Raw genomic sequence first — 25,355 nt, forward strand, 5'->3', positions numbered from 1 at the left:
AATACTAGTGGATTCATTCAAACTGGGCCAGGCCCTGTGGTTTTTCCCCCTTTTTCAGGGGTTTTCCACGTAAAAACTTTGGTGTCTCTTATGAACGCTACACCCTCTCACTTATCTGATTGTGTGCTGGATCTTCGTACAACGCTAAGACGTTAAACCATATATTTCTCTACCGCCGCGAATATTCCAGGACGCAACAATAATAATAATAATAATAATAATGTCACTGCATTGGAGGAGAAACAATTAAACATGATGGAGCAATCAGACTTAGATGTCGACATATTAATTTTTGCTAATTATTTTAATGGCTGTTCATTAACACTACCTCTTCGGGACACGTGTCTTTTTCTTGATTATGTAAGCCTTAGTAAAATTTTGACTTTGCAACTAGAATGACCTAAGCAATGAGGTATGAGCTGATGAATGAATGATTCGCAATAACATTTTACTCTTATAATAGCACAACAATGTTTCTCCATGAGGTGCTATTTGGTATGGGCATATAATAAGATATAAAATGCGATTTTAGCTGGAAATATTGAGAAGGCAATTAAATGTAAGTCAACCGTTTTTAGAAAATTTGAAATAAATACTATATATATTATTTTTGCATATCAAAATTATTTAATGTATTTTTGAGCTAACTTGGCTCATGAGCTAGTTCTAACTCGATTCAATAATTAGCTCATGACTCACGAGTTGAGTTTATTGAGCTATGAATTCGAGCCTGAACCTATACTCGAGTTAATATATTCTACGAACTCAAGCTCATGAAGTCCAGCAAAATCTCATTATTAATTGACGTCAAAAGTCAGAATTGGTGTTTGTGACACTGTTGTTAATGATAAGCAATAAAGTCAACAAATATTGATATAGTTAGAAAATTATAGTTGGGCATGATAGTTGAAGGGTCATAGTCAGACAAAGATGGTCGAACTATTATAGTCAGGAGATGGTAATCAAAGAACCTTAGTGAGACATCTTAGGATCTAATGGAAGGATTGAAGTTACTTGAACATGTGATTATTTAACTCATTTACTGATAACAACAATCAGAGCAACTAAAATTTTCAAAATACAAAAGCAATATAATCCATTTTTATTTCATCAAAACATAAATATATAATCCAACTCAAAATGTCTATACATCAAAACATTAAAATGGATTTCAAAATCAGTGCCATATTATTTAAAGCTCATAGATTATTCCTCTGTATCTAATCTGCTCCACCATACCTTTTTCATTGCCTGAAATATTTTAAAAGCAACCAAGTTACTCAACTAGCTCAATGGACTCCCTCCCTAGCTTGCCCCTCATACGAATTAATATCCAATGCAAATATATTTAAAATAATTAATTAAAGGAAAACATAAAGACTTGTGAAAGACTTGAAGTATAAGAAAAACTTGAATTTACTATAATTCCAGTATATACCTGATCTCGAAGCTAGCACTTATACTTTTATAACCACATGATCACGTTCACCGAAGTCTCCAAATGCAATATAATAAACATAATCTCGGAGGTTCGCTTGCACTTTCACTTTCACTTTCCCAACAAAATTCATACAGAGGTTTAGAATTTACTAATGCATATTTAAGAACATTTCCTATATTTAATTCATTTAAATATTAATAAATGAAATGCAATGAACATAATATGTATTTCTAGATGCATGCTTATATCTTCAGTTTCACTTATACCTCCCACACCTATTTATAATAAGTGGGGCCAAAATATCTTCCACATTTGCATCAGGTAGTTGGGGCCAGAAGAGTACTTCAGTGTTAAACAACCTCCCACACCTCCTTTTAACAAATGGTGCCAAAATCATTCCCAAATCTACACCTAGCATATGGGCTAAAAGAATACATTTAGCATAACATAACATATAGTACATTTTTTCCCACTTCAGAATAGAATATCTACAATGCCATGAAATACAGGATGTAGATACAGTGTATGAATTGTCAGTGGAAGCCACACTACTTATAAAATAGAATACTCACCAAACTTTTCCTTATCAATTTGTAATTTTAAAAGAAAAATCTCGTGAATACTTCAAGACATTTATATAACTATTGCATTTTTAAGAAAATCCTCAACTCAATAATATATTCAAAAAAATCATGTAGGAAAAATTAAATATGTTAAATTTCATATTGCTAAAATATTCACAATAAAGAGTGTAATACCATATTGAAAATCACACACTAAAAACTCTGTAGAACTCGAGAAAAATATATTTTTATTTATATAATTTTATAAACTTACTATAATTGAAATTAGAAATAGGGGTTTAGAAGTCTAACTTGAGCTCTACAATATCTCAAATTGGCCCAATGGATGAATCCCGAGATGTGGCCTTCGAATCTCATTATTTTCCTTTCTCGTTCCTCTTATATATTCTCTCCTTTTCTCTTCTTCAATGAAAATGACTGGGTGGAATTATTTTGAGCAAAATGGTTTTAGACATTTTAATATTTTAAAAACAACTAACTTGACCTAGCACCACGATGCCTAACTTCCCAGCACCGCTATGTTCCTAGAGAATCTTCTAAATTCTCTCAGAATATCCTCACCTAAGACCCAACGCACCAAGGCATGCCCAAATTGATTTTTCTATCCAAAAAACTCGAGAGCTTGATGTCAGGTTGCCATTTACCCCGGCGTTGCAACGCCCACTGAATAGATCCTTAACTTTGGATTTTTACTTCTTAGATCCCAAACCTTAGTTATTTTATACCCCATTCACCATATTAACACTCCTAATTACTTATTAAATTAAAATTAATGGCCATTAACAAAAAAACCTATATTTTTTATGACTAATATTACATATAATCAGGTGACGATGGTTGGGATTTCGTAGTTGGAAGATGATGGTTCGAAAAAGATAACCAAATAATGGTGTTTAGAAGATCATAGTCGTCTAATAAGGATTTATGGTTATGTGACTATAATTAGGCAATGATTATTAGAGAACTTTAGCCAAGCAATACTAGTTAAATAATGGTGGCTGGAGATCCATAGTTAGCCGATGGTGGTCAAAAGACCATAGTCGAGCCATGGTGGTTGGAGAACTTTGATCGAGTGAGGGTGGTCAGCTAGAGGATCATAGTTAAGTGACGATAGCTAGACAAATGATCATATTTGGGCAACATTGGCTAGATATATATAGTCAGATGATGTTAGAGTGAGGATTATCATCAAGCAATGGTGGTTGGAGGGCTTGGATGGCTATACTTATGCTATAGTGATTGAAGGATCATAGGCGGGCAATGAGGGTAGGTAGATATATTTAGATGATGTTGGTTGAAAGATCATAATAAGGTTATGGTGGTTGATGAATCTTAGTCAAGTGATGGTGGGTGAATGATCATTGTTGGGTGAGATGAAGAGAAGATTCTAATTGCTCAATGGTGGTTGTGGCACCGTAATCGGTATTATTGGTTGGGGAGCTTAGTTGGGAGATGATGGTTGGGAGATCATATATAATAACTATTGAAATAGTGTTATACCTATTTTTGACCCAGTCCAATAAGATGGGTGTAATAAAATTTATGCATTTTTACATTATGCACATATTTGTAAATGTGTGAATGTTGTTGTGAAGCATGACCCGATGGTCTATGTGAATGAAATATGAAGTCTGAATTTTTTCCTTCAAAGCCTCGCGACATTGGGGTTGGTGGCATTTCGATATTAAGCTCTCTATTTTTTAAGAGAATGTTGAGAGCGCTATGGTGATGTGCCTGTGAGCATTGTGGTATAAGGCCAAATTTTTATAAAAATATTAGTTTTCATTTAAATATTTATTTGACTTAATCCCGCCACCATTTGTGTGTTTGGCTTAGATATAGAGTTTTTAAAGAGAGAAAGCAAGTTTTAGGCGACTTCGGTCCATTTTTTGCCGTTATACTAGTTCAAAAGTTTGTATAGATTAAGATATGTTACATTCTACATATCTCAATTATTAATAATGTAGAAAATTTTGGATTTTTCTAATTAAAATTATAAGAAAGTATAATAAAATGAGGATAACTTTACATTCTTTAAATTTTCATCATGTAATTTTTTGTATATATATATATTGGATATTTTGATATTTTTAAAAGAATTTTTGCCAAGTAAATTAAAAATTTAGATATTTCTAACCATTTAGAAAATAATTTTAACCTCAGAAAATAATATTATAGTACATTTAAAGCTAGAAATCAATGTTTTGAACAATCCCAGATAAATTGATAAAATTTTGCAAATATGAAACTTGCTTAGTCATTGAATATGTTTGCTACTAGTATAACATTATGTGAATACTTGCATTTTGATTATTTTCATTTTTTTCTTTGAAATGAAATTATATATGTGCTTATTTATTTAAAAAATGTGATTATGAGGAGTTTTGATGTTGGAGAAAGTTATGTTATGTTGAATGCACTGGAAGCTATAAGGACTTAAATTTCTCAATATTTGATGGGCTAAATATTTGAGAGTATAAAGACCTATTTTTTAATATGCTAGTATATGAAGTCATAAGGGTCTGAATTCTAATATTTATTTCTATTAGAATGCATAAGGGCCTAGGGAATTCTATTATTTTCTATTTCAATATAAAAAGTGTTTTTTTTTTGTCAATCTGATATTATTAATGTCAGTTATCTACTAGCATTACTATATTCAATACAATAGCTTGTTAATAACTGCTTTTACTTCAAATAATTGTACATTGTATTAACTATTAAAACTTAGATAAGTGGTTGTAGCATGTTGAGTTGTATTGTCTCACACCTGTTCTGCATTTTGTTTTAGGTCAGTAAAAAAGGAGCTCGTTGAATAGCTAGAGCTGCAGGCTATGATCCCCAAGTTGTCTAGGTATTTTCTGGTTTATATATTTTGTACAATCATCTTTAATTTCTACTTTGCTTTGTTCTTATCTGTAGCCATGCATTATATTGTAGAGATTTTGTTGTATATATTTTGAAGATAAATGAAAGGAAACAAGAAATTTTTAGATGAGTTTTTTTTTTCTATTAATTAGAAGTTCATTAGCAACTCAGTCAATCATCTTCAATTATAGATTTATTGAAATCAGAATTCATATGCTCTTAAATTTAATTTTAAAAAATTTTAATTGAAATATATATCAAGATCCATATTCAATCATGCTAATTTTTTATGGCATATTATCCAAAACATAGACTAAAAAAGGAAAATTTTTAAGTCAAAGTAGATAACACATATATATATATATATATATATTCGTAGAATTCGAAGAGACGGAGTGTTATTTTTGATGAGATAACTGTTTTCAGGTGGTATATAGGTAAATAGAAAAGTTTAGGTGTTTAATAGATAAATAGAGTTGTTTTAAGTGTTATGTATGTAAAAATCCCTTTATTATAATATTGCTTATAAAAATTTGTCCTTTCTAGTTTCTACCATTAATGTGCTGGTTCGCAGAAGCTTCTTCCTCTCCCGAGATTCTCGAACCATCCCGCTCTTCACCGATTTACTTTACTATTCTGCTTCAAAATTTCCAAATCGCCCTCACTCATTCAGTCGTATAAAAGCAACAATAAGTCCTCTACCCCCACCAATTCCTCTTCCTCTCTTCCTCAACGACGATGAAAAAAAATTTTCGCGATTCGAATGACACCTCAAACCTCAAATCTTTCTCCTCCGACGAAACCTCCATGCAAAATCCCTTCTCCCTCCCTTTGTGGAAGAGCCTTGGAGGCGAATCGCATGAGGACTCCGAGATCTTTTCAGACATAGTTCTAAGCTACATAAGCCAGATTCTGATGGAGGAGGACGGCGATGAGAAGGTCGATATGCTTCAGGAGCACCCGGCACTCCTTGCCGCCGAGAAGGGGTTTCTTGATATTCTGTGCGAGACTCAATCTTCTTCCTCCTCTCCTTCCTCCTCCGATCATCGAACGCCGACTTCGAATCTCAGTTGTTATAATAGTTCGGATGATAGCCTTAGTCCGCAGGGTAGAGACCCGAATGTTTCAGATGTCTTGGGCGAAGGAACAGGTTGGTGAATTCCAGAATTTTTAATATCTAAGAAATCATGAATGGTTTTTTAATCTATATTAAGTAATATCATCTGTTCTAATTATGATTTTATTTAAATAGAACATGATGGCATTCGGTGTCTTATTCAAAAATAATTGTAGATTCTATTGAACTAACACTAATTAAATACTTAATTTGATATTATCCTTGAAGTTAAGCTACTTTTATTAGCATTAACATGAGAAGATGAAGATGGCCTATTCAAAAGTCAAATTGATTGCAATTTTAATTTTTTTTAATATTTATGGTAAAAGAAACTCATGATGATAATTTTAAGATTTTGATCTTTAACCACTTACAAGACATATAGGAGAATCGATCAACACGTAAACCAGGGGATTCGAGGACATAGAATGGTGCTAATTTGGATTCTTCCTATGAGCAGTGAATCAAATCATACAGAAGGGAGGAAGAAGCATCACTCTCCCTCTTTCTCTTCTTTGAACATCATTTCTGCCCATTTCTCTGCTAGTAACCTGTTTTTGTTTTTTCTCCGGATATTTTCTCTGAACTATACAACTACTATTTTAGCTAGAAGATGTTCATCCGTTACAGATAAAAGAGCAAGAAAAATTATTATAGGAAATCATATTCCAACTTACAGTGATGACGGGAATATAACATAGATTTCGATAGCTGGGGTTAAACTAACATTACAACTGGTCAGTAATAATCCTCTCAGCGAAGCAGTCACGCAACTCTCGTTACATAGGTCTTCCCAAAAACTTTTCTGAGCTCCATTTAGTCACTCCTTTTTTTATCATCTTTAATGGATATCTCCCGATGGCATCCCACACATCTCGACGAGTGTTCTCTACATCTTATTTGCAGATCATCTGATCTTTTAATCGTTCGGCTCACTTTTTAGGAGGCAATTCATTACGCTTTCCAGAGTGAACCATTTAACATTCGATGTCACCTGACTTTTCTCGTCAATTCTATAAAGCACCCTGGTGTTACAATACAGTAGGTTGTGATTCATATCTCCGAAAATTAGTGATCTTTCAGGTGATCTTTTTTGTTGGATTCAAATTTAATTATCGGTGACACCTGATTAGGTAGTGCAAAAAAATAGAAGGTAGATGTTACTATTTTTGGAGAGAGTGAACATCAATATTATTGGTGACAATAAACATTAGATTGTTGGCAATGATGAAAATTAATGTTAGTGATGATAGTGGGTGCCAATATTATTAGTAGTGAGATATGGCAATGATAATAGTGACAAAGGGCATCGATGTTGTTGGTGATAGTGAGTTATCAATTTTTTGTTGGGGATGAGGAGTAAACATTACAATGATGAAACAAGGAAGAAAGTAAACAACAAAAAAATAAAGGACATCAGGATTTAACATGAAAAAGCTTAAAATAGGGAAAAAAATCATGGAGCCACACCACACCGAGAAATCCACTATGAAAATTGGGAGAAATAAATACATATCTCTCTTCTCTCTCATTCTCTCCTTGCTTCTATTCTCACATACATCGTTCTCAATGTTTACATCACAAAACACAAGAGGAAATGCAGTTAAATATCCCCAAGGGATGCAACCCTTCAGAAAAAATGAGAATGAAAACTATCTCAAGTCTGTCTCACAGTGTTGAGGCACCAGTTAAGGGCACTACGGCGCTTGAACCTCTATCTTGATCTATTGCAACGTTATATTTAGACTATTGCAGTGCTCTACTCTAGGGGTGTAAACGAGTCGAGTTTTAACACTAACGAGCTCAGCTTGTTAGTCGGAAAGCGAGCTCCAGCTCAAGCTCGAGCTCGAGTCGATCTCAAAAAGTGAGCTCAAACTCGAGCTCGTCCCATTAAAATCGAGTTCGAGCTGGCTCGCGAGCCCTCGATTCAATTTTGCATTTTCCCGCATGTGCCCCTTTTATTTATTTATCCCGCCTGTGGCCATTTTTCCCGCCTGTTTTTTCAAGCTTGAGAAGCTGTCACTTGGAAACACCATAATGACGAAACAAGAAAGAAAGTAAAAGCAGTGAAAAAATAAAAGATACTAGGATTTAACGTGGAAAAATCCAAATAGGGAAAAAAACCACTGAGACGCACCACACTAAAAAATTCACTATGAAATTTGGGAGAAATAAGTACAGACTTCTCTTCTCTCTCACTCTTTCATTGCTTCTCTTCTCATATGCGTCATTCTCAATGTCTACATCACTAAATGCAAGAGAAATCCAAGTTAAATAACCCTGAGGGACGCACCAGAAAAACGAGAACGAAAATCGTCTAGTCCGTCTCACAGCGCTATCTTGATCAGTTGCGGTGTCGTATCTAGATCATTGTGGTGGTCCGCTCTCTGTCGTTTAGTCCTAGGGCGCTCGGCAAGACAGAGCTAGGGTGCTCGAGTAAGCAGTGTCAGGGCGCTCAGGTATGCAGCTCAGGAGGCTCAGGTACGCAGCATCGGGGTGTTGTACGGGGGAAAAAAAAGGTGGCAGGGGGTAAACCCTCGCACCCCCGAGCAAGCACAACAAACTTGATATTCGAGGCAACAGAACAATCCAATTGATCAGCACAATCAAATTCCACGCTTAACATTTTTATGGTGACAACAGGCATTGGCCATTATAGTGATAGTGTGCATAGGTCTTTTTTCACGATATTGGGAGTAGCCTTAGAGGCAATGTTGATTGTTAGCTTTGATGTAAAGGTTGCAAATTAACAGAATCAATTTGAGCATAAGCTTCCCAAGCTAAAGTTTGTCTGCTAAAATCCTATTCCTCAACATGAGCTCAATTCAAGCATATGTGATTGTGTTCAACCCAATTCATTTAAAATCGTGGTTGTTTGACCTTGGTTTGAGCTTATCTCTTGTTCTATTTAATTTGTAATTATTTAGCTATTATCAAGCAGTTTGTTTAGAAAAATGAATGAGCCTTATCAAGTTAATTAACAAGCCGTACTATTGAGATGCTTGTTAATTGAAAAAATAAGCCTTCTTGAACTTATCAAGCAACGTTTTAGCTAAATGTATGAGTCTTAAAGAGACTAATATTGAATAAAATTATTGAGCAACTTGTTCTCTAATCAAATGAGCCTTATCGAAACTATTAATGAATAGCATATTTAGATTAAAAATGTGATTTTAATCGAATGACCTTTTAAACAAACAATAAAAATAAGCATTTCAACTATAGCCTAAACAAGTTACTTATGTTCATGAATAAAAATAATGTAAAAGAAAAAAGAACAAGATTCATAATTTTTAAAAAATTTTTTGGAGCGGAACACATTGATTTTTAGAATATAAGATTTGGATGACTTGAATACATATTATAGTAAACAACTAAAGAAGAAATTACAAAATAAAACTTATGAGCATAAGAATAGACATTATAGCCCCTAAAAAAATATTATTAATCATCTACTTCTGCTTGCCTGTTCAAAATCGTATGGTAAAACGGAGTACATTCATGTTGTTCTCTCTATGAAAAGAGCTGTACATTCGTTCGCAACAACTGGTTTAACTCCCATTAGATTGTGAAATTCTTATGAATGAAATAGCAATATACATTGAGCCCAATGCATTGAACAAGTGTTGTTTCTTCTTGCATCTATATGTTTTTATTAATTAATATTAGCATAAGAATAACTATGGAAATAATATTAGCATAAACGGTGATGGCATACAGTAATGCCATTCCACTTCAATTATCCCCAAGTTCCGCAGCAGTCTAACTAGTAATGCCATGCATCAATGACTTCCTGGTTAGGACTAAGAAAAGGTTAGCTCAAAAAAGGTAAATTAAGTATCAATTTAGTATAATGATTGGTAGATAAGCGTCAAGTTTTGTGGCAACGACCATAATCTATATTTTTGGTGAAGATGGGTTTTTGTGGAGTTGATAATTGGAGGCATTGGACTTATTGGCAATGATGAACATTATTCTTAGTAATGACATCGGACATTGCTATTAGCGATGATAGTGGGTGTCCGTGTTATTCTTGATGGTGGGCATTAGCATTATTAACAATGCTGATATTATTAATGACATCGAGCTATGTGTTGTTGTTGATGATGGCATAAAGGCTATAGTGAAGGTGGGCGTCAGCAATTGTGGTGATAATAGGTGTCAATATTGGTGGTAGCAATGAATATCAACATCATTGACAATGTGGGCATCAATATTGGTGGTGATTATGGGCATGGGCCTTGGTGGCAATGCTGGTTGACGTCTTAGTGGTGATAGTAAGAGTTAGCTTTGGTGGCAAAGGCATGTGTTGATCTTGGTGGTGATAGCATCCTTTATGGCCATTGGGGGTGCTGATCTTATTGGAGATGATGGGCATCGACTATTACCATGCTATAAATATTAGTTGTCTAAAGCATCATCTTTATTGATGACGGTGGGATTCATCCTTATTGGCATTGGTAGGTGCTAGCTTTGGTAGAAGCAATAGGCATCAACATTGTTATTGATGGTGTCAGTATTAATGTTAATGACAAGTGATGATGTGCCAACATTGATGGTGAAGGCAGTCATTAGTCTTTTTGGCAAAAATGATTATCAGCCTTGTTGGTAACATTGGATGTTGGCCTTATTGGCAATGACAAGTGTTGTTCTTGATGGTGACAATAGACGTCGACATTGTTAGTGATGGTGAACATCAATCATAAAAGTAGCAGTAGGTGTCAACCTTATTAGCTCTGGCATAAATTAACCTTATTGGCGATGGTGAGAGTTAGTCTTATCAACAATAGTAAGCGACATCCATATTGGTGATGGCAAGAGTTAGCCTTGTTAGTAACAATAAGTGTCATTGTTGATATGTATTTGGTAAGTCCCTCTTTTGGAATTCTAGGGCCTGGCTTGTGTGTGGGAGGATAACATAATTAATCAATATAAGGATATTTGTCATTTTAATTAAAAACTAGGACACTCTATTGAAAGCTGGAGTTGATACCCATTGATCATACTTTATTTTTTTAGGTAGTATAGTGCCTTAATAATAGTGATCTTGGTCTCACCAAATTTACCATATCGAAATGCTCATTTTAAGAATAAGAACGTCATATGTGGAGATTGTTTGGTGATATACTTTTAGGTGCTTAATTTGGACATATTTGGACTCAGATTAATGTATTTTTCTCATCAAGATTGTCATTTTAACTATAAATTTGTTGACAATGGATTTCCAAAATTGTTTTAGCCATTTTTTATTTGAACACTTTAGTGCTTTGAAATCTGTTATGTCAAGTTTTGTGCTTGATTGAATGAATTTTTTAATTAGCTATAAATTGCCCTTATTTTCGAATTTAAAAATCTCCAAGCCTGAAAATAATTTAGATATTAAAAAATTTTGGGATGTAACTTACAATTTAAGAAAATTATGTGTGGATACTCTCATACTCCTGAGATTTCAATGTCTTCTCTTAGTGATGTAAACCAATTTCCCCCTAATCATTATTTAATACTTCACAGTGATGTTGTACATATTTTGGAGCAAAAACTATTGAAATCGTTAGGGTAATACTCTTGAAATTGCTCATAAAGGCTTCAATGGTGCTAAAAATGCCAAAATCAAGTCTTGAATGTCTAAGTGTGGTCTTGGGTTCCCAAAAAATTGGGAAAAAAAATTCAATTGCAAACAAATTAGTCTAACACTGGTGGGCGAGCCCCAGTCTTCCTCTGAAGTGGAGTTGACTGTTATTATTGGATGATTTGGATCCAAGTAGCATTTGAAGTTCATAATCTTTATTATAAAGCTTTTGTTTACTTATGAAGTAGTGTCGACAGACCTTGTTCAGAGGATGAGATCCAAGGAAGCATGTTAAATTCCTCTGATGATGCTCCAATATTCCTCTACAAATTAGCTTAGTTGTTCTCATTTTGCAGTGTGAGTTATGATGTGAGGTGTTGGTGGTTCAAAATAAATCTGATAGGGCTCTAAATTGTTTCCTAAAAATGGGATTATTTACCATCATTTGGTTTGATGAGATACTAAAAAGGGTGTTCGAGGTTAATTCTAGTAATGGAGCTCTTATCATCTTTTAAAAATAGGTTTGATTATCCTCATTTAGAAGGGTGAGCTTTAATGATAGATGCTTGAGGTTCAAAATTCTTGCAGAGATGCTCTATTTTTTAACTAAAAACAGAATATTTTTCTCATTTTAAATGGATGAGATCCAAGGAGAAGGGGATGTCCGAAGCTCGTGGGAAGATTACAACAAGAGGAAATTCTTCTAAGAAACCCTACAGATTTATTGGGAAACCAAATTTTATTATTTTAATCGTTTTTTATGAACTTCATTGATTTTTTTCTCTTATACTTCTTGGCCGAATTTTTTCATTATATAATCTTTCGCATATCTATGATTTTTCTTTAAATTTTTTGTTGTATAATTCTATCATTTTGATATTAAATTTTCAAACTTTTTGATATTGAATTTATGATGTTTCGGGATTTGATGAATTTTGGCAATAAAAATAATTACAAAAAGTTCTAAAATGCTTTATGCACATATCTAAATGAATTCCTCAATTTTTAAAATATTTTCATTTGATAAGTTAAGAAAAGCCTAAATAGTGTCTAATGAATCCTACTTATTTGTGGATTGCATACTTCGAAGATTTATTTTAAGCCTTGTGCACTTATTCACATTGGTTTAAATTTTTTTATATATGCTCTTGTTTATGTACGAATCATTCACAAAAAAAATTTAAATTTTCATAAACGAGTATTTTTAAGAAATACTTTAAGTGGTTATTGGTCAATAATTTATATGTTGCATTATTGTAGTAGAAAAATATTTTGAGGGATTAAATGAGTGAGTTTTCTGAATTTTTTTTGCCATTGATTTTTGTATTCTTATGTATCTTTAGGATTTTTAACTTTTAATCATTCATTTAACCATCTTTGCTTGTACATCTTATAGAAAAAAAAAATCCATTTGAGTTAGATATGATGGCACTAATGGAAACTCTTTTGTTCTCTATCATCTGTATGCTTAGGCAGCATTGCATGCAGAGTTTTTGTTTTTCAATAATTTGATGGTTTTTATATCAAACTTTGTATTACCTAAAAATTGGCTTTATAAAAGAGAAAATGATCCATTCTTATCTATATTTAAATATTTTATCAAATAATATTGATCTCTATAAATGAGGTTGTGCTTGTCCTTAGTCTTATAGGATGACTTATGGGCCCTTCTAAGAAGACTCAACCATTGATGATGGGAGTAATAACTAATTACCCCTACATCTTTTATTACAGTGATTCATGACTTTGAGAACTTGACCCCCAAAATATACTACATATTTGAGATTATATGAAAATAGACTACATATTTTAGCAATAGAATTTTAGGTTGTTAGAGTAAGACCTTCAAGATTATAGTAAAAGATATTGGACCCCTACCTGTACTCTTTTGCTGATTGTTGAATTTGAAATTTTTTTGACATGTATATTTGTTCACTTTGGTTGAAATTATTCGTATATGTTTCTCTTTATATAAGAATCATTCACAAAAACTTCTGGAATTTTTCATAAATTGGTAATTCTAAGATATACTTTAAACGGCTGTTTGTCAATAATTCATAAAGTACATTAATACTGCAGAAATATCTTTTGAGAGGTCAAATGAGGGAGTTCTAATTATTACGTCCTCCGACCGGACGCATAGGAACGTCCGGTCGGAGGCCAAATCCTACCAAAAAATGAGTTGTACCGAGCAAATACCGAGCAATACCAAACAATAACGAGGAATACCATCATTTGAAAAAATCCAATACCGAGTTATACCGAGCTAAACCGAGAAATACCGAGTTTTTTTAGGAAAAACTCGGTACAATTCGGTATTTCTCGGTACAGCTCAATATAACTCGGTATTGGTCTTCAAAGAGCGGTATTTCTCATTAATATCAAATAATATCTAGTTGTACCAAGCAAATACCGAGTTTTTTGGCGGGATTTTTCCTCCAACCGGACGTTCCTCTACGTCCTTACACCGGACGTAATAAAAGTTCCTGAAATTCTTGATGTCATAAAAAAGTGGACTCATTAGTTTCTGTAGTTTCACTTGTCTCTAAGATTTTTATTATTATACATGACTTCTCGTTATTTATAGGATGCCTCCTGCGCCCTTCTAGGAAGGTTTAATTGTTGATCAGATGGAGGTGATAACTTATGAACCCTAAATCCTTTATGATAGTGATTCATGTCTTTGAGTAGTTGAACCCCAAAGTAGTCTACATATTCTACCTTATATGAAATTTATATGCTTTTAGTAATAGAATATTAGGTTGTTAGAGTACCACCTGGTATTAAATTGTATTACACCCCCTCCCTCGCCTCTTTTAGTGATTATTAGTTGAAATTTTCTTACATGCCCCTCTTCATATTCAAATCATTCACAAAGAATTTTAGAAATTTTCATAAAATAGTATTTTAAAAAAAAATACTTTAAATAATTATTACCCAATAATTCATACATTGCATTATCAGTGTTGAAAAATATTTAGTTTGATCAAGTGAGTGAGCTTTATTAAATTCTTGATGTCATCAAAAAGTGGACTACTTGTTCTTTGCATTCTCAGGTGTCTTTAGGGTTTTAACTTTTAATCCTTCATTTAACCAACTTTAGCAATGCATATTATTAAAAAAGAAATTGATTGAAGTAGACAGGATGGCGCTAATAATGATGTCTAGGCAGCACTGCTTATAAAGGTTTTTTTTATCGATGATTTTAATAAAAAAATTTATTTATTAGAAAAACGACTTAATAAAGGAGAGGATGATCTGTCCTTATCTAAATTTAAATATTTTATTAAATAATATTGAACTTTAAAAAAGTGGTTGAGCTTCTTCTGAGCCTAAAAAAATAGTTTATTTTTTTATGGTTATATCTTCGATGTTTTTTAGATGAGTGGAGATCATTTTTGTTCAAAAGTATGTATTATGAGTCATTATACGAATGAAGATCTTATACCTTCTGAGAATTGTACTTTTTAAGATTTTAAGACAAGTGGAGATCATTTTTTTTATATATATATGTCACTTGCTCTTATGGAGATATTATAGTAAAGGCCCTATCTAATACTAGCTAGTCATTTAGGATTCCTTACCCTGATGTGCCTTACACTATTGGCAATGATGAGTTTCAATGTTGGTGGCAATGGTGATAATCAACATTAGTGGCTGTGATGGCAATCAACCTATTATTATAGATGAAATTTACCTTATGGGTGATGACAACATTGGCCTTATTGGTGATCAACCTTGTTAGAAATTACATGAACCAATCTTATTATTAAAAACTTGTCTTAATTTTGTTGGCGATTTTAGGCATTGAACATGAAAGTGTCAGTGTAGCCGTGTAGGTGCTGGTAGTGATGGCGGACATTAATATTGGTGGTAGAGCTTTTAAACTATATGATCCTAAGAATTCTTTCTTCCTAATTTTTCATGGGGGCTCATGGTGGCCTCCATGATGTGTAGAAAAATGTGATATATTTATAGATTTATGGAGGGGACATTATTGTCATTTCGACTTACAGCCGTGACAATCCATCAAATGGTCGATGTTTTACCCCCTTAATCATATAATGTTTCCATGGATATTTTAAGGTATTAATGATATTGGAATTTAATAATCTTGAGTTTATTAGATTTACCTCATTGACGCTTCATTTTAATCTAAGCAATTTGATACAATGTTATATAGCTTATCAAATAGTTTCATGAAATTTCTAGCCACTTTTATATCCTTGATTTAAGGTTTTTTGTGGACTCTCATTGTGCATGTTCTTGATGTTGTGTGATTTGTCTTATTGAGCTACTTATTTTTATTATATAATTGTTTCCAAAATAGTTCTGATAAATTTAGGATGTTTATGTAAGTTTAAGATTTGAACATTCAAACATTTTAAGATTTGAGAAGTTAAAATATATTCCTATTGATTGAATATATGTTTGATATCTATCAAAATACATTAAAGATAACAACTATGATGTTGTTACGTGAGGATATGAACTATTTTATAAGTTTATTTATAAGCTAGTGACGTGCAGAGGAATATAATATTAAAATTTAAATATATTTTATATAAATTAAATTACTTAAAAGAATAAAATATTGTTTGAGTTGAATAAATTAAGATAAAATTTTATTAATTTATGAATTTATCATTGATCAATATTCCGCTAAATTTCTGCAATTGATTAATGTTCTTTCTCCACAATCCTCTTCGAAGGACTTCGAAGCTGGCATTACAATATCGGAATCGAGCAGCCAAGTCATTTCCTCCCCAATCATAACAAACTCGCCGCCGCCAGCTCTCCGGCTACAACTTCAACAACCCGCAAGAACGCCACCCACTTCTCCGACAACGATTTGGAAGCTGAACAAGGAAGAACCTTCAAGCACTCAGCTCTCTACTTCGACTCCGACGTCCCGCCGGAGATGTTCGACTTCCTTCTCCACAAAGACTGCAAGCAAGAAAAACCGGCCGAAGCCAACTGTAACTCCAATGCCAACAGAAAATCTCGCAGAAAGAAAAAGTTAGAGAAAACGGACTCAGTCGACCTCAATTTCCTCCTCCTCCAATGCGCCGAAGCCGTTTCAAACAACGAACTGCATCGAGCCAACGGTCTCCTAATTCAAATTCGGCAAAGCTCCTCTCCCTTCGGCGACGCCGAACAAAGAATCGCCCACTATTTCGCCAACGGTCTCGAAGCCCGTCTGGCCGGCGGAACTGGAAGCAAGAACTACTATTACCCCCCGACTCTTCCGTCCATGACTGACATGCTCAAAGCCCATCAGCTATACGTCGCCGCTTCCCCATTCAAAAAAATTTCAGATTTTTTTGCTCATCAGACTATACTGAACGCCTCTGAGAAAACCGCAAAGCTTCACATCATCGACTTCGGCATCTACCATGGCTTCATGTGGCCCTGTTTTATGCAAAGGCTATCAACTCTTCCTGGCGGCTCGCCACGCCTTCGCATCACCGGCGTCGACGTCCCTCAGCCAGGCTTCCGCCCCGCAGAACGAATCGAAGAAACCGGCCGGCGGCTGACCGACTACGCTAGGCAGTTCAAAGTTCCGTTCGAGTACCATGCAATTGCTTGCAACTGGGAGAATCTGCAGCCAGAGGATCTCTCCATCGAACCCGACGAGGTGCTCGCCGTGAATTGCATGTACCGACTACGCAACCTTGCGGACGAGACGGTGTCACCGGATAGCCCGAGGGATCAAGTTCTGCGCACAATCAGAAAGCTGAATCCAAAGGTTTTCGTGCTCGGAGTAGTGAACGGAACATACAATGCACCGTTCTTTGTGACAAGGTTCAAGGAAGCTCTTTTCCACTTCTCTGCTCTGTTCGATATGCTGGAGACGAATGTGGAGAGGGAGGATGAGCAAAGAAGGCTGCTTGAGAAGCATTGCTTTGAGAGGGAGATTCTTAATGTGGTATCTTGTGAGGGATTGGAGAGAGTGGAGAGGCCGGAGCCGTATAAGCAATGGAGGTTAAGGAATGAGAGGGCGGGATTGGAGCAGATGCCACTGGATTATGTGATTGTGAGGAAGGCGAAGGAGAAGGTAAAGAAATGCTATCATAAGGATTTTGTGGTGGATGAAGATGGTAAATGGCTGTTGCAGGGATGGAAGGGGAGGATACTCTCTGCTTTGTCTGCTTGGAAAGCTAGAGATGCTTGAAATTTTTTTTGATATTCTGGATCAAATTTGAACGAGCCATGAGTGTGCTCTCATTTTAGAGTATGTTTAGTTGATTTTTTTCATGGTTTATGTATGGTTAGAAGGTTACTGATGCTTAACTGAAGTGTTTATCAAAGCCTATGTAGTGGTTAGAATGGGGGAAGTAAGAGAAGCTATACGCTTGTTAATTTATGTGAAGTAACAATGATTAGTGATGGAATTACTCTTTAAAAGTTTTATTTGATGTAAAATACATAAATTTATGTTAACTTTGCACTTTTTCTCTCTTGTTAATTTGTCTAAATTTTTTTCTTCCTTACCTTCGGTCATCAAATTGTAATATTTACAAGACCTCGAAACAAAAACCTCAGAAGCTTAAGCCTCCAATCATGATAAGTTGCGTGTACAAGCCTGGCTTCATATTACAGGGCAATGCTATTTCGCATCAATCTAATACTGACAATTGCCTCATGCATTGTGTATGCTATTATATATAAAAATATAATTAGCTTTTTTTAAGCAACTATTGAGCCAAGTAAAGGAAACGTACATTACACATTATATATACAAGCTTCGAACCCGAAAAATTTAAGTTGGTAGATAAAGCTCTCAATTAACAGATCAATATGTCGCAACTTGACTCGATATGACCTGATGCCATACTAGTTATAACGTGTTTGATTGTAGCAAGATTAACTCAAAGATTCAGTTGAATAAGTATTGAAACAAAACTTTCAATTTATATATTACACAGAGTTACTATTGAAAGCAATATAAATCGGAAGATTATTGAATTTATATCATCCAAATATAATCAGTGATATCTACAACAATACTTGACAATAGATAATATAACCAAATAAAAACTAAGTCCACAAAATAAAACTAAACAAATAAAAAGCCATACCTATGATACAGCTCGGAGCATGATATCCAAAACTCTCAGCTCTTATTTACTCTTTCTCTCGACTGAAAAATGAAAGCAAAAAATATGAATGAATTAACATGGTTCAATAAACTATTGTAGCCTAAAACATAAATCAATAATTTAAATCAAAAGACTAAAAATATTGTTTTGTAATAGTAAACTAAATTATTGTAAAAAAATTGAAACGTGTATGAAAACCGAATGCATAAACAAATACTAATACTAACTGAACTATGGGTAAACATTTCATAGTGATAATCAGAGTGGTTATCAGGATAGCTGGCTCTCAAGCCCAAGTTTTCATATAAATCTTCATTACCAGAATCCCTCCTCGATATCTGACTTTCTCTCTCTCAAATCCCACCCCTCTCTCCTACTTCGGTTGGCGCAACATTCAAATGAATAGAATAGTGGATTTCAAATATATTTAAATTGTAGTTAGTGGCCTAACACTGTGGTACTAACACTTAGTGTCGTGATGCTAGTTCATTTTCTAAAACACCTAAACTCCAATGTTAAAATGTCATTATTTGGCACATTGGCGTTGTTACAGCGCAGCAATGCTTGGACACTTAATATTGTGGTGCTCAAATCATAACATTTTTCAAATTTTGTCAAAATTTACTCCAGACTCTTGTGACTCATTCTAGAACACATACAACTTATGTCAAACATGCAAATTGGTTCAAAATATAAAATTTCAAATATTTACCATTTTCACTCGGGTCATATTTGTCTGAACTATACCATTATCCTTGAGGTCACACCCAAGGTGAGTTGCGTAAACAAAAATTACTTAAATTAACTTAGTATTTGAGAATGGATGATAAATCTCATCTTTATAAAATTTAGATTTTGGCTTAGATAGTTCTAATGGTTTCAACATATTTGGTATTCAACTTTTATTAATTTCTAAAATAAATATTACAAAGTATATTTAAGTTATAAACTAAGATGAATTATTTGATTGGGTTCAATGTTGCAATACATACAAAATTTAATGAAGCGTCATTGACAAAAAATTATCATAATTTTATTCAAAAATCATCAATCCTTTTTATTTTCTTCCAAAAATGTTCATAATCTTCTTACAATCAAAGAAAATTTAAAAACAAATAGAGGAATTATGTACTAATGTTGACCAATGAGTGGAGGAGATACTAAGATAGTTACACATTGTAACTACTACTCCAAACATGCGGTAGCCAAACACTTATAGGAATAAAAATAATTGGATTATTAGTATGTGCTAATTATCCTATATTCATAAATAATATAGGATAATGAGTTCAAAATTCAAGAAAATTTTGTAAATTTTGGACTTAATTACTAAATATGAAATTCTAAATTAAAAAACTATTTGACTTAGTTGTTAGAGGTTGTTGAGAAATTGTTTGAAAAGAAATTTGTTCGATCGGTATTATCATGCAGCATCAACTCATGTAGATATTTAAGAGGTGATATGAAAAGTGAATATATGTACGAAATCTGGACGTAGCTTTTGGTCTGAATTCCAATCACGTGAAGACATGTGTGTTTTCTCTATTGTACAAATCCCATGTATAAGAAAGAAAGAGTAAAAATTTAAGTGTCTTCTCGTGATTGGAGTCGAATGGCATCTAAACTGACCCGACACTATTCGGGTCAACCCGAACCCGACCCGTTTTTAAAAACGGATCGGTTTTTTGGACCCGAACCCGACCTGCTTCAGGTACAGGTAAATCCGACACGACCTGAATGACCCGTTTCCAACAAAAAATTACTAATTTTTGGGTCAAAACGGGTCAATCTCCTCTTTTCGGGTCAAAAAGGGGGTAAAATAGGGTCAATCTCCTCTTTTCGGGTCAAAATGGGTCAATTTCGAGTCAAAGGGTTAACCCAAATCCGACCCGATTTTTAAAATGGGTCAAAATGTTGAACCCGAATCCGACCCGTTTCGGGTTCAAGTTGACCCTAACCCGAAATTTTCAAGTTGGATTCGAGTCGAATTTTCGGATCGTGTCAAATATTAACACCTCTACATGGAGGTTTGGTAACCTCATGGTAATGGATGGCTTAGTGCTCGATCTTTTTTTCGCCTTTTGTGATTTTTACTTTACTGTATTCTATCATTTTTTTCCGACTCCTATTGACCTCTTCACCTCTCTCTCCAAATGCAAGTAAAGCGATTCGTTCAAGGTTTGTGTTATTTTCCCCAACACAAACACTTACCCAAAACACCATGCAGAGGCCTCCACCTTATGAATGTTGAGTTTTTTGTTCAACTAGGTCTATGCATGGATGATCCATTACTGAGATAGAGTGCCTTGGAATGATAAAAGGGGGAGGGAGCTAGGGGTATAAACGGGTCAAGTTGAGCTCGATTGAGTCACCCTTTGATTGAGCTTGAGCTTGATTAATTAATTGAGTTTGAGCTCGAGCTTTATTTTATGAGTTCAGGAGCCGGAACGTTTGTAATGAACGAGACAAAATGATTATTATTAGAGCAATTATTATAGTAAAATCATAGTAAGAATGAGAAATGGCAAGAAAATAATAATAAAGCTTGAGCTCAAGGGCCGACTATTTTGTAATGATAGAAAAAATAAATTTTATTCAAGTAATTTTTATAATAAAATAGTACAAAGAATGAAAAATTACAAGAAAAATAATAAATAATATTAATATAATAAAGTGAAACATAATTTTATACCATTTTCAGCAACTTTAAATTTAAAATCATGAATATTAATATATTTTAAGTGTATTTTGTATGAATATATGAACTAACGAGTTAAGTGTAGAATCTTAATGGGTTGAGAGAGAGTGATAATATTATAGTAGAGAAATCATAACTTTCCTTTATAATAAGTAGGAAGACAAAATTCGTTTGGGACACCTTTTTTAATGCTTTCTAAAACAATATTTTAGTTAAAATTTTTTTTGAATTAGAATTTTTCGTACTAAAATATTGTTTTATAAAACAATGAAAACGTTATCCCAAACGAAGCCTAAGACTTTGTCCCAAATGAAGCCTAATTGGAAAAACTTTCTTATTGCTTTCTAAAGCAAGTTTTTAGTATAAAAAATTTTCTAGTGTGAAAATTTTTGTGCTAAAAAATTAGTGAAATTTACATATATACCACTTTATTTCATGTTATTTATATATCTAACACTCAAAATATAAATATTACATGTCTACCACCCATATATAACATTAATATCAAATATATCACTCATATAATTCATTTTTACCATTCATGCCATCCTATAAACTTTAATATTTCATTCCATGCACCTAAATGTGTTCTATGAGTGGTAGTCATGTAATATTAATATTTTGAGTGTTAGATATGTAAATAGCATGAAATAAAGTGGTATGTATGTAAAACCCCTTTTTTATTTAAAAAAAACAAATAAAAAACTTTCCCAAACAAAACCTAAGTGGCATCATTATATACATAAGGGAAAATTTCATTGATAATAAGATGAGAAGTGCATGCCCCCTTATATTTTAAATTCTTCAAGTTTGAGGAGTATAAGAAGAAGAGAGAAATTATAACTAAGGTTATAGAGTTCATGTATCAACTACAACTTTGGTATTAAGAAGATATCTAAATAATTTCAATAGCAAAAGAGTAAATTCGCATGAAATATTTTAAAATATATTAAAATTAACAATAAAATAGGAAAAAAAAAGAGTAAAAGAATTTTTGGCCTACTGATTAGAGACTGATAGAAGTGCTTAATTTTGTAGAAAAAAAAAAAAAACAAGACAAGTGTGGTGTACGCTTCATATTAATTCCCTTTGCATATTATAAGAATATTAACTTTGTCCTCTCTTATATTTTATTTGAGACATTTTTCTTATTATTTTTTTAAACAACTTTTTAGCACAATTTTTTTTTAAAAAGTAATGAAAAATTAGTGATCAAAAGCTGTCCCAAACGAAACTTTAAGCTACTTTGAAACAGCTTACTATTTTGGTGTTCAAATCATAATCATAATTTTTTTTTGTCGCTGATTTATCATAGCTTTCAATAAAGTTGTGATAGAAAGATAATTGCACCCCTCAAAATTGAAGCTGGTTTCGCCCCTAGTCACCCGGTACACAGCGGTACATAAAACTGATACACAGCAAATGTGAATGTGGTACGTTCTGATTCGCCTTTGGACGATGACCGCACGTAATAATTTTTTCCCAAACAGAGCCTTAGAATGGGATTCAAATGCCATTAATGAATCGTATTTATAAGAACCATTAATTCGTTGTCGGCTTCGAGTTCTTTATAACAATCAATCATTACATATGTAATCCACCGTTTCAATTCATCATTAATCGATTAGATTAACATAATCACCGCACATCACGCCTGATTAGCTACCATTTCATGAAGGCCACGCTGTATTTTAATCAATGGTTAAGCTTAAGCTTCTCATATATCAATCCTCTCAGGGTGTGAATGAGGTGAAATTATTTTGTGCGGTCATCGATCGTCATTCTGAGATAAATTAGAATGCGCCATGTCATTTTTTGCTTTGTACCGGATGATGTGAAGGATTCTGCTTTGCCTCCAGACGGTCTGATAACCGCAAAAAAATGATTTCTCATGAATAACTGGGTTAAGTTTGCGTCATCTATAATGTAACTTTGAATTTTTTTTAATTAATAGAATTTGAGCTCAGTTGTAGGAGTTTGAGATAGATTATTTATTATGAAAAGGAAAATATTTTTTAGATTTAAATATTTATTATAAGAAAATAATTAAATTTAATAAAAAATAATATGGGAAATATTAATAAATTATATTTTATAAAGAAGAGAGGCATAATTTTGTTAAATTATTTTTATGTTAATATTTTTAAATAAATTAACTCATGAACCAATGAGTTAAATTAGAAAGATTAAGATTTGTCTCGTTAACTAAATAAATTTAATTTATCATTCATTCGTTATATCAAAACTTAATTGACCCATAAATAAATTTAACTCAATTGCAATATTAGGATCCGTTTGGAATAGCTTCTTATTTTTTAAGTAATTATAATTTTATTTAATTACTTTAAAAAATTATGTTTTTTAAAAAATTGTAAAAACTTATTTTTTTTCAATCATAATTGCTATTCGAATAAATCTTTAATCACATTTGATCAAGACTTTTTTTAGTGTTTTTTTTAAAAGTAGTTTTTTAATAAAAGTTTTAATAAAAAAATAGTAAGAAATTCATTCTAAATGAAATTTAAAGCTTTTTTTGAGACAGTTTTTTTTAGGTTTTTTAAAATAATTTTTTTTAATTTTTAAAAAAATGTATTAAAAATTTATTTAGAAACTAATAAGAAAATCATAAGCCTAAATAAAAACCGTTCAATTAATTCAATGGTCGTACGTATCAGTTTAAACGCTACAACAGACCGTACACATTTCAGTGGCCAAATAATTACGAATGGGAATCCAAAGCTTGACCGTAACTCAGATTTACTTCTCGAGTCAGTGAACTGCAAGAACCACGAGGTTCGGCCCCACCACTTTTGTTGCCACGTCACACCCCACCGACCGTCCACGTGTCTCCCGCCCGGTCACTAGTTCCCCGCCGAGCCGACCGCAGAAAGACCAATGCACGTTCGCAAACGCGCCTAAAATTCCCACATTCCCCAATTTACCCTCAGCCCGAAATTAAAAATTAAAAAGAAAAAAAAAAGACGCCAAACTTTCCCGCGCAGATGCCAAGCGTTCCCGCCGATTCCACTATTTTAAAAACCGGAAACGCGGCGGGTAAACACGTGCGAATCGCACGCGCGCGCGAGGATTGCACGGCACGATTCGAAGCGGTGGCTTATCTCAGGCGTCCATTGGAAGCTAAGCTCATCTTGCTATAAAATGCCCTTAAACCCTTCCCTCTCTTTCGCAGCATTTCAAAAATCCTTTTTTTTAGAGCGAGAGAGAGAGAGAAGAGAGAGGAGATGGTGGAGGCAAGAGAAGACGAGGGATGGGAGACGCCAAAGAAAATGAGTTGTAGGATTCCGTCGGAGATTCCATGCCCACCGCCCCCGAGGAAGAGGTCGTCACCAGCGACGGGGAAGGGGCGAGATCCTCCCAAAGGAGGATACTTCCAACCGCCGGATCTGGAGGCTCTGTTCGCCTTGACGCCGAGAAGTGAAGCTTGTGCTTGATTTGCTGTTTCTGGATGAGTGTACATATAATTTTGTTTGAAGTTTTTTTGTGCTTCTCTGTTCTTTAGGCGTGTGATATATAATGGAATGATTTTCCGAGTTTGTTATGTTACGTGTGAAATGGCTAATGGTGTATAATATTTGATCATTTATTTCCGTAATTACTGTGTTTTGAATAATTAATCTCGTTGAAATTCGTATTTAATTTGCTTTGAAAAGCTTGCTGGATTCTTAATTTCATAACTTCTTCTTTATCTGTGGCATGTGTAGTCTGTAGGTGTTCAGATTTTATAACTGGAACTTGATGTTGGAAATTGCTGTGAAAAGGAAGCTTTTTTTTATTGTAACATTTTGAGGTATCTGGAGGTCCGAATCAACCAAAAGATCCCAAGGGGATGAACTTTTATTAGGTCAGGACACCTGCCGTAGCTCTACATCTGGATGCTAATAAAATATCGTCACGTGTTCTTACTCTTTATCGGTCGGCCCGATCACTTGGCCCAGACCGGAACCCGGTGTTGTT

At 33.7% G+C, this 25,355-nt stretch overlaps 2 protein-coding genes across 2 annotated transcripts; both read left to right on the top strand.

Annotated features, from left to right (window-relative positions):
- Positions 1-5,483: 5,483 nt before the first annotated feature.
- On the top strand, positions 5,484-18,048 carry LOC110108440 (scarecrow-like protein 9). Its single transcript, XM_020839073.2, has 2 exons — positions 5,484-6,043; positions 16,292-18,048. Exons 1-2 carry the CDS (start codon positions 5,632-5,634, stop codon positions 17,752-17,754), a joined length of 1,875 nt encoding a protein of 624 aa, XP_020694732.1. The 5' UTR covers positions 5,484-5,631; the 3' UTR covers positions 17,755-18,048.
- A 6,457-nt stretch (positions 18,049-24,505) lies between these two features.
- Positions 24,506-25,000, top strand: LOC110108456 (cyclin-dependent protein kinase inhibitor SMR4). The gene has a single exon (XM_020839106.2). The coding sequence runs from the start codon at positions 24,623-24,625 to the stop codon at positions 24,830-24,832; it is 210 nt and encodes a 69-aa protein (XP_020694765.1). The 5' UTR covers positions 24,506-24,622; the 3' UTR covers positions 24,833-25,000.
- The last annotated feature ends 355 nt before the right edge of the window (positions 25,001-25,355 follow it).

This window comes from Dendrobium catenatum, unplaced genomic scaffold, assembly GCF_001605985.2.
Source record: "Dendrobium catenatum unplaced genomic scaffold, ASM160598v2 fragScaff_scaffold_1221, whole genome shotgun sequence".
NCBI lineage: Eukaryota > Viridiplantae > Streptophyta > Magnoliopsida > Asparagales > Orchidaceae > Dendrobium > Dendrobium catenatum.

Excerpts from the sequence above, each read along its gene's own strand:
- LOC110108440 (XM_020839073.2), top strand. The coding sequence starts at position 5,632 with ATGAAAAAAAATTTTCGCGATTCGAATGACACCTCAAACCTCAAATCT. Across the intron at positions 6,044-16,291 it reads TGTCTTGGGCGAAGGAACAG|GACTTCGAAGCTGGCATTAC; the intron begins GTTGGTGAATTC and ends TCCTCTTCGAAG.
- LOC110108456 (XM_020839106.2), top strand. The coding sequence starts at position 24,623 with ATGGTGGAGGCAAGAGAAGACGAGGGATGGGAGACGCCAAAGAAAATG.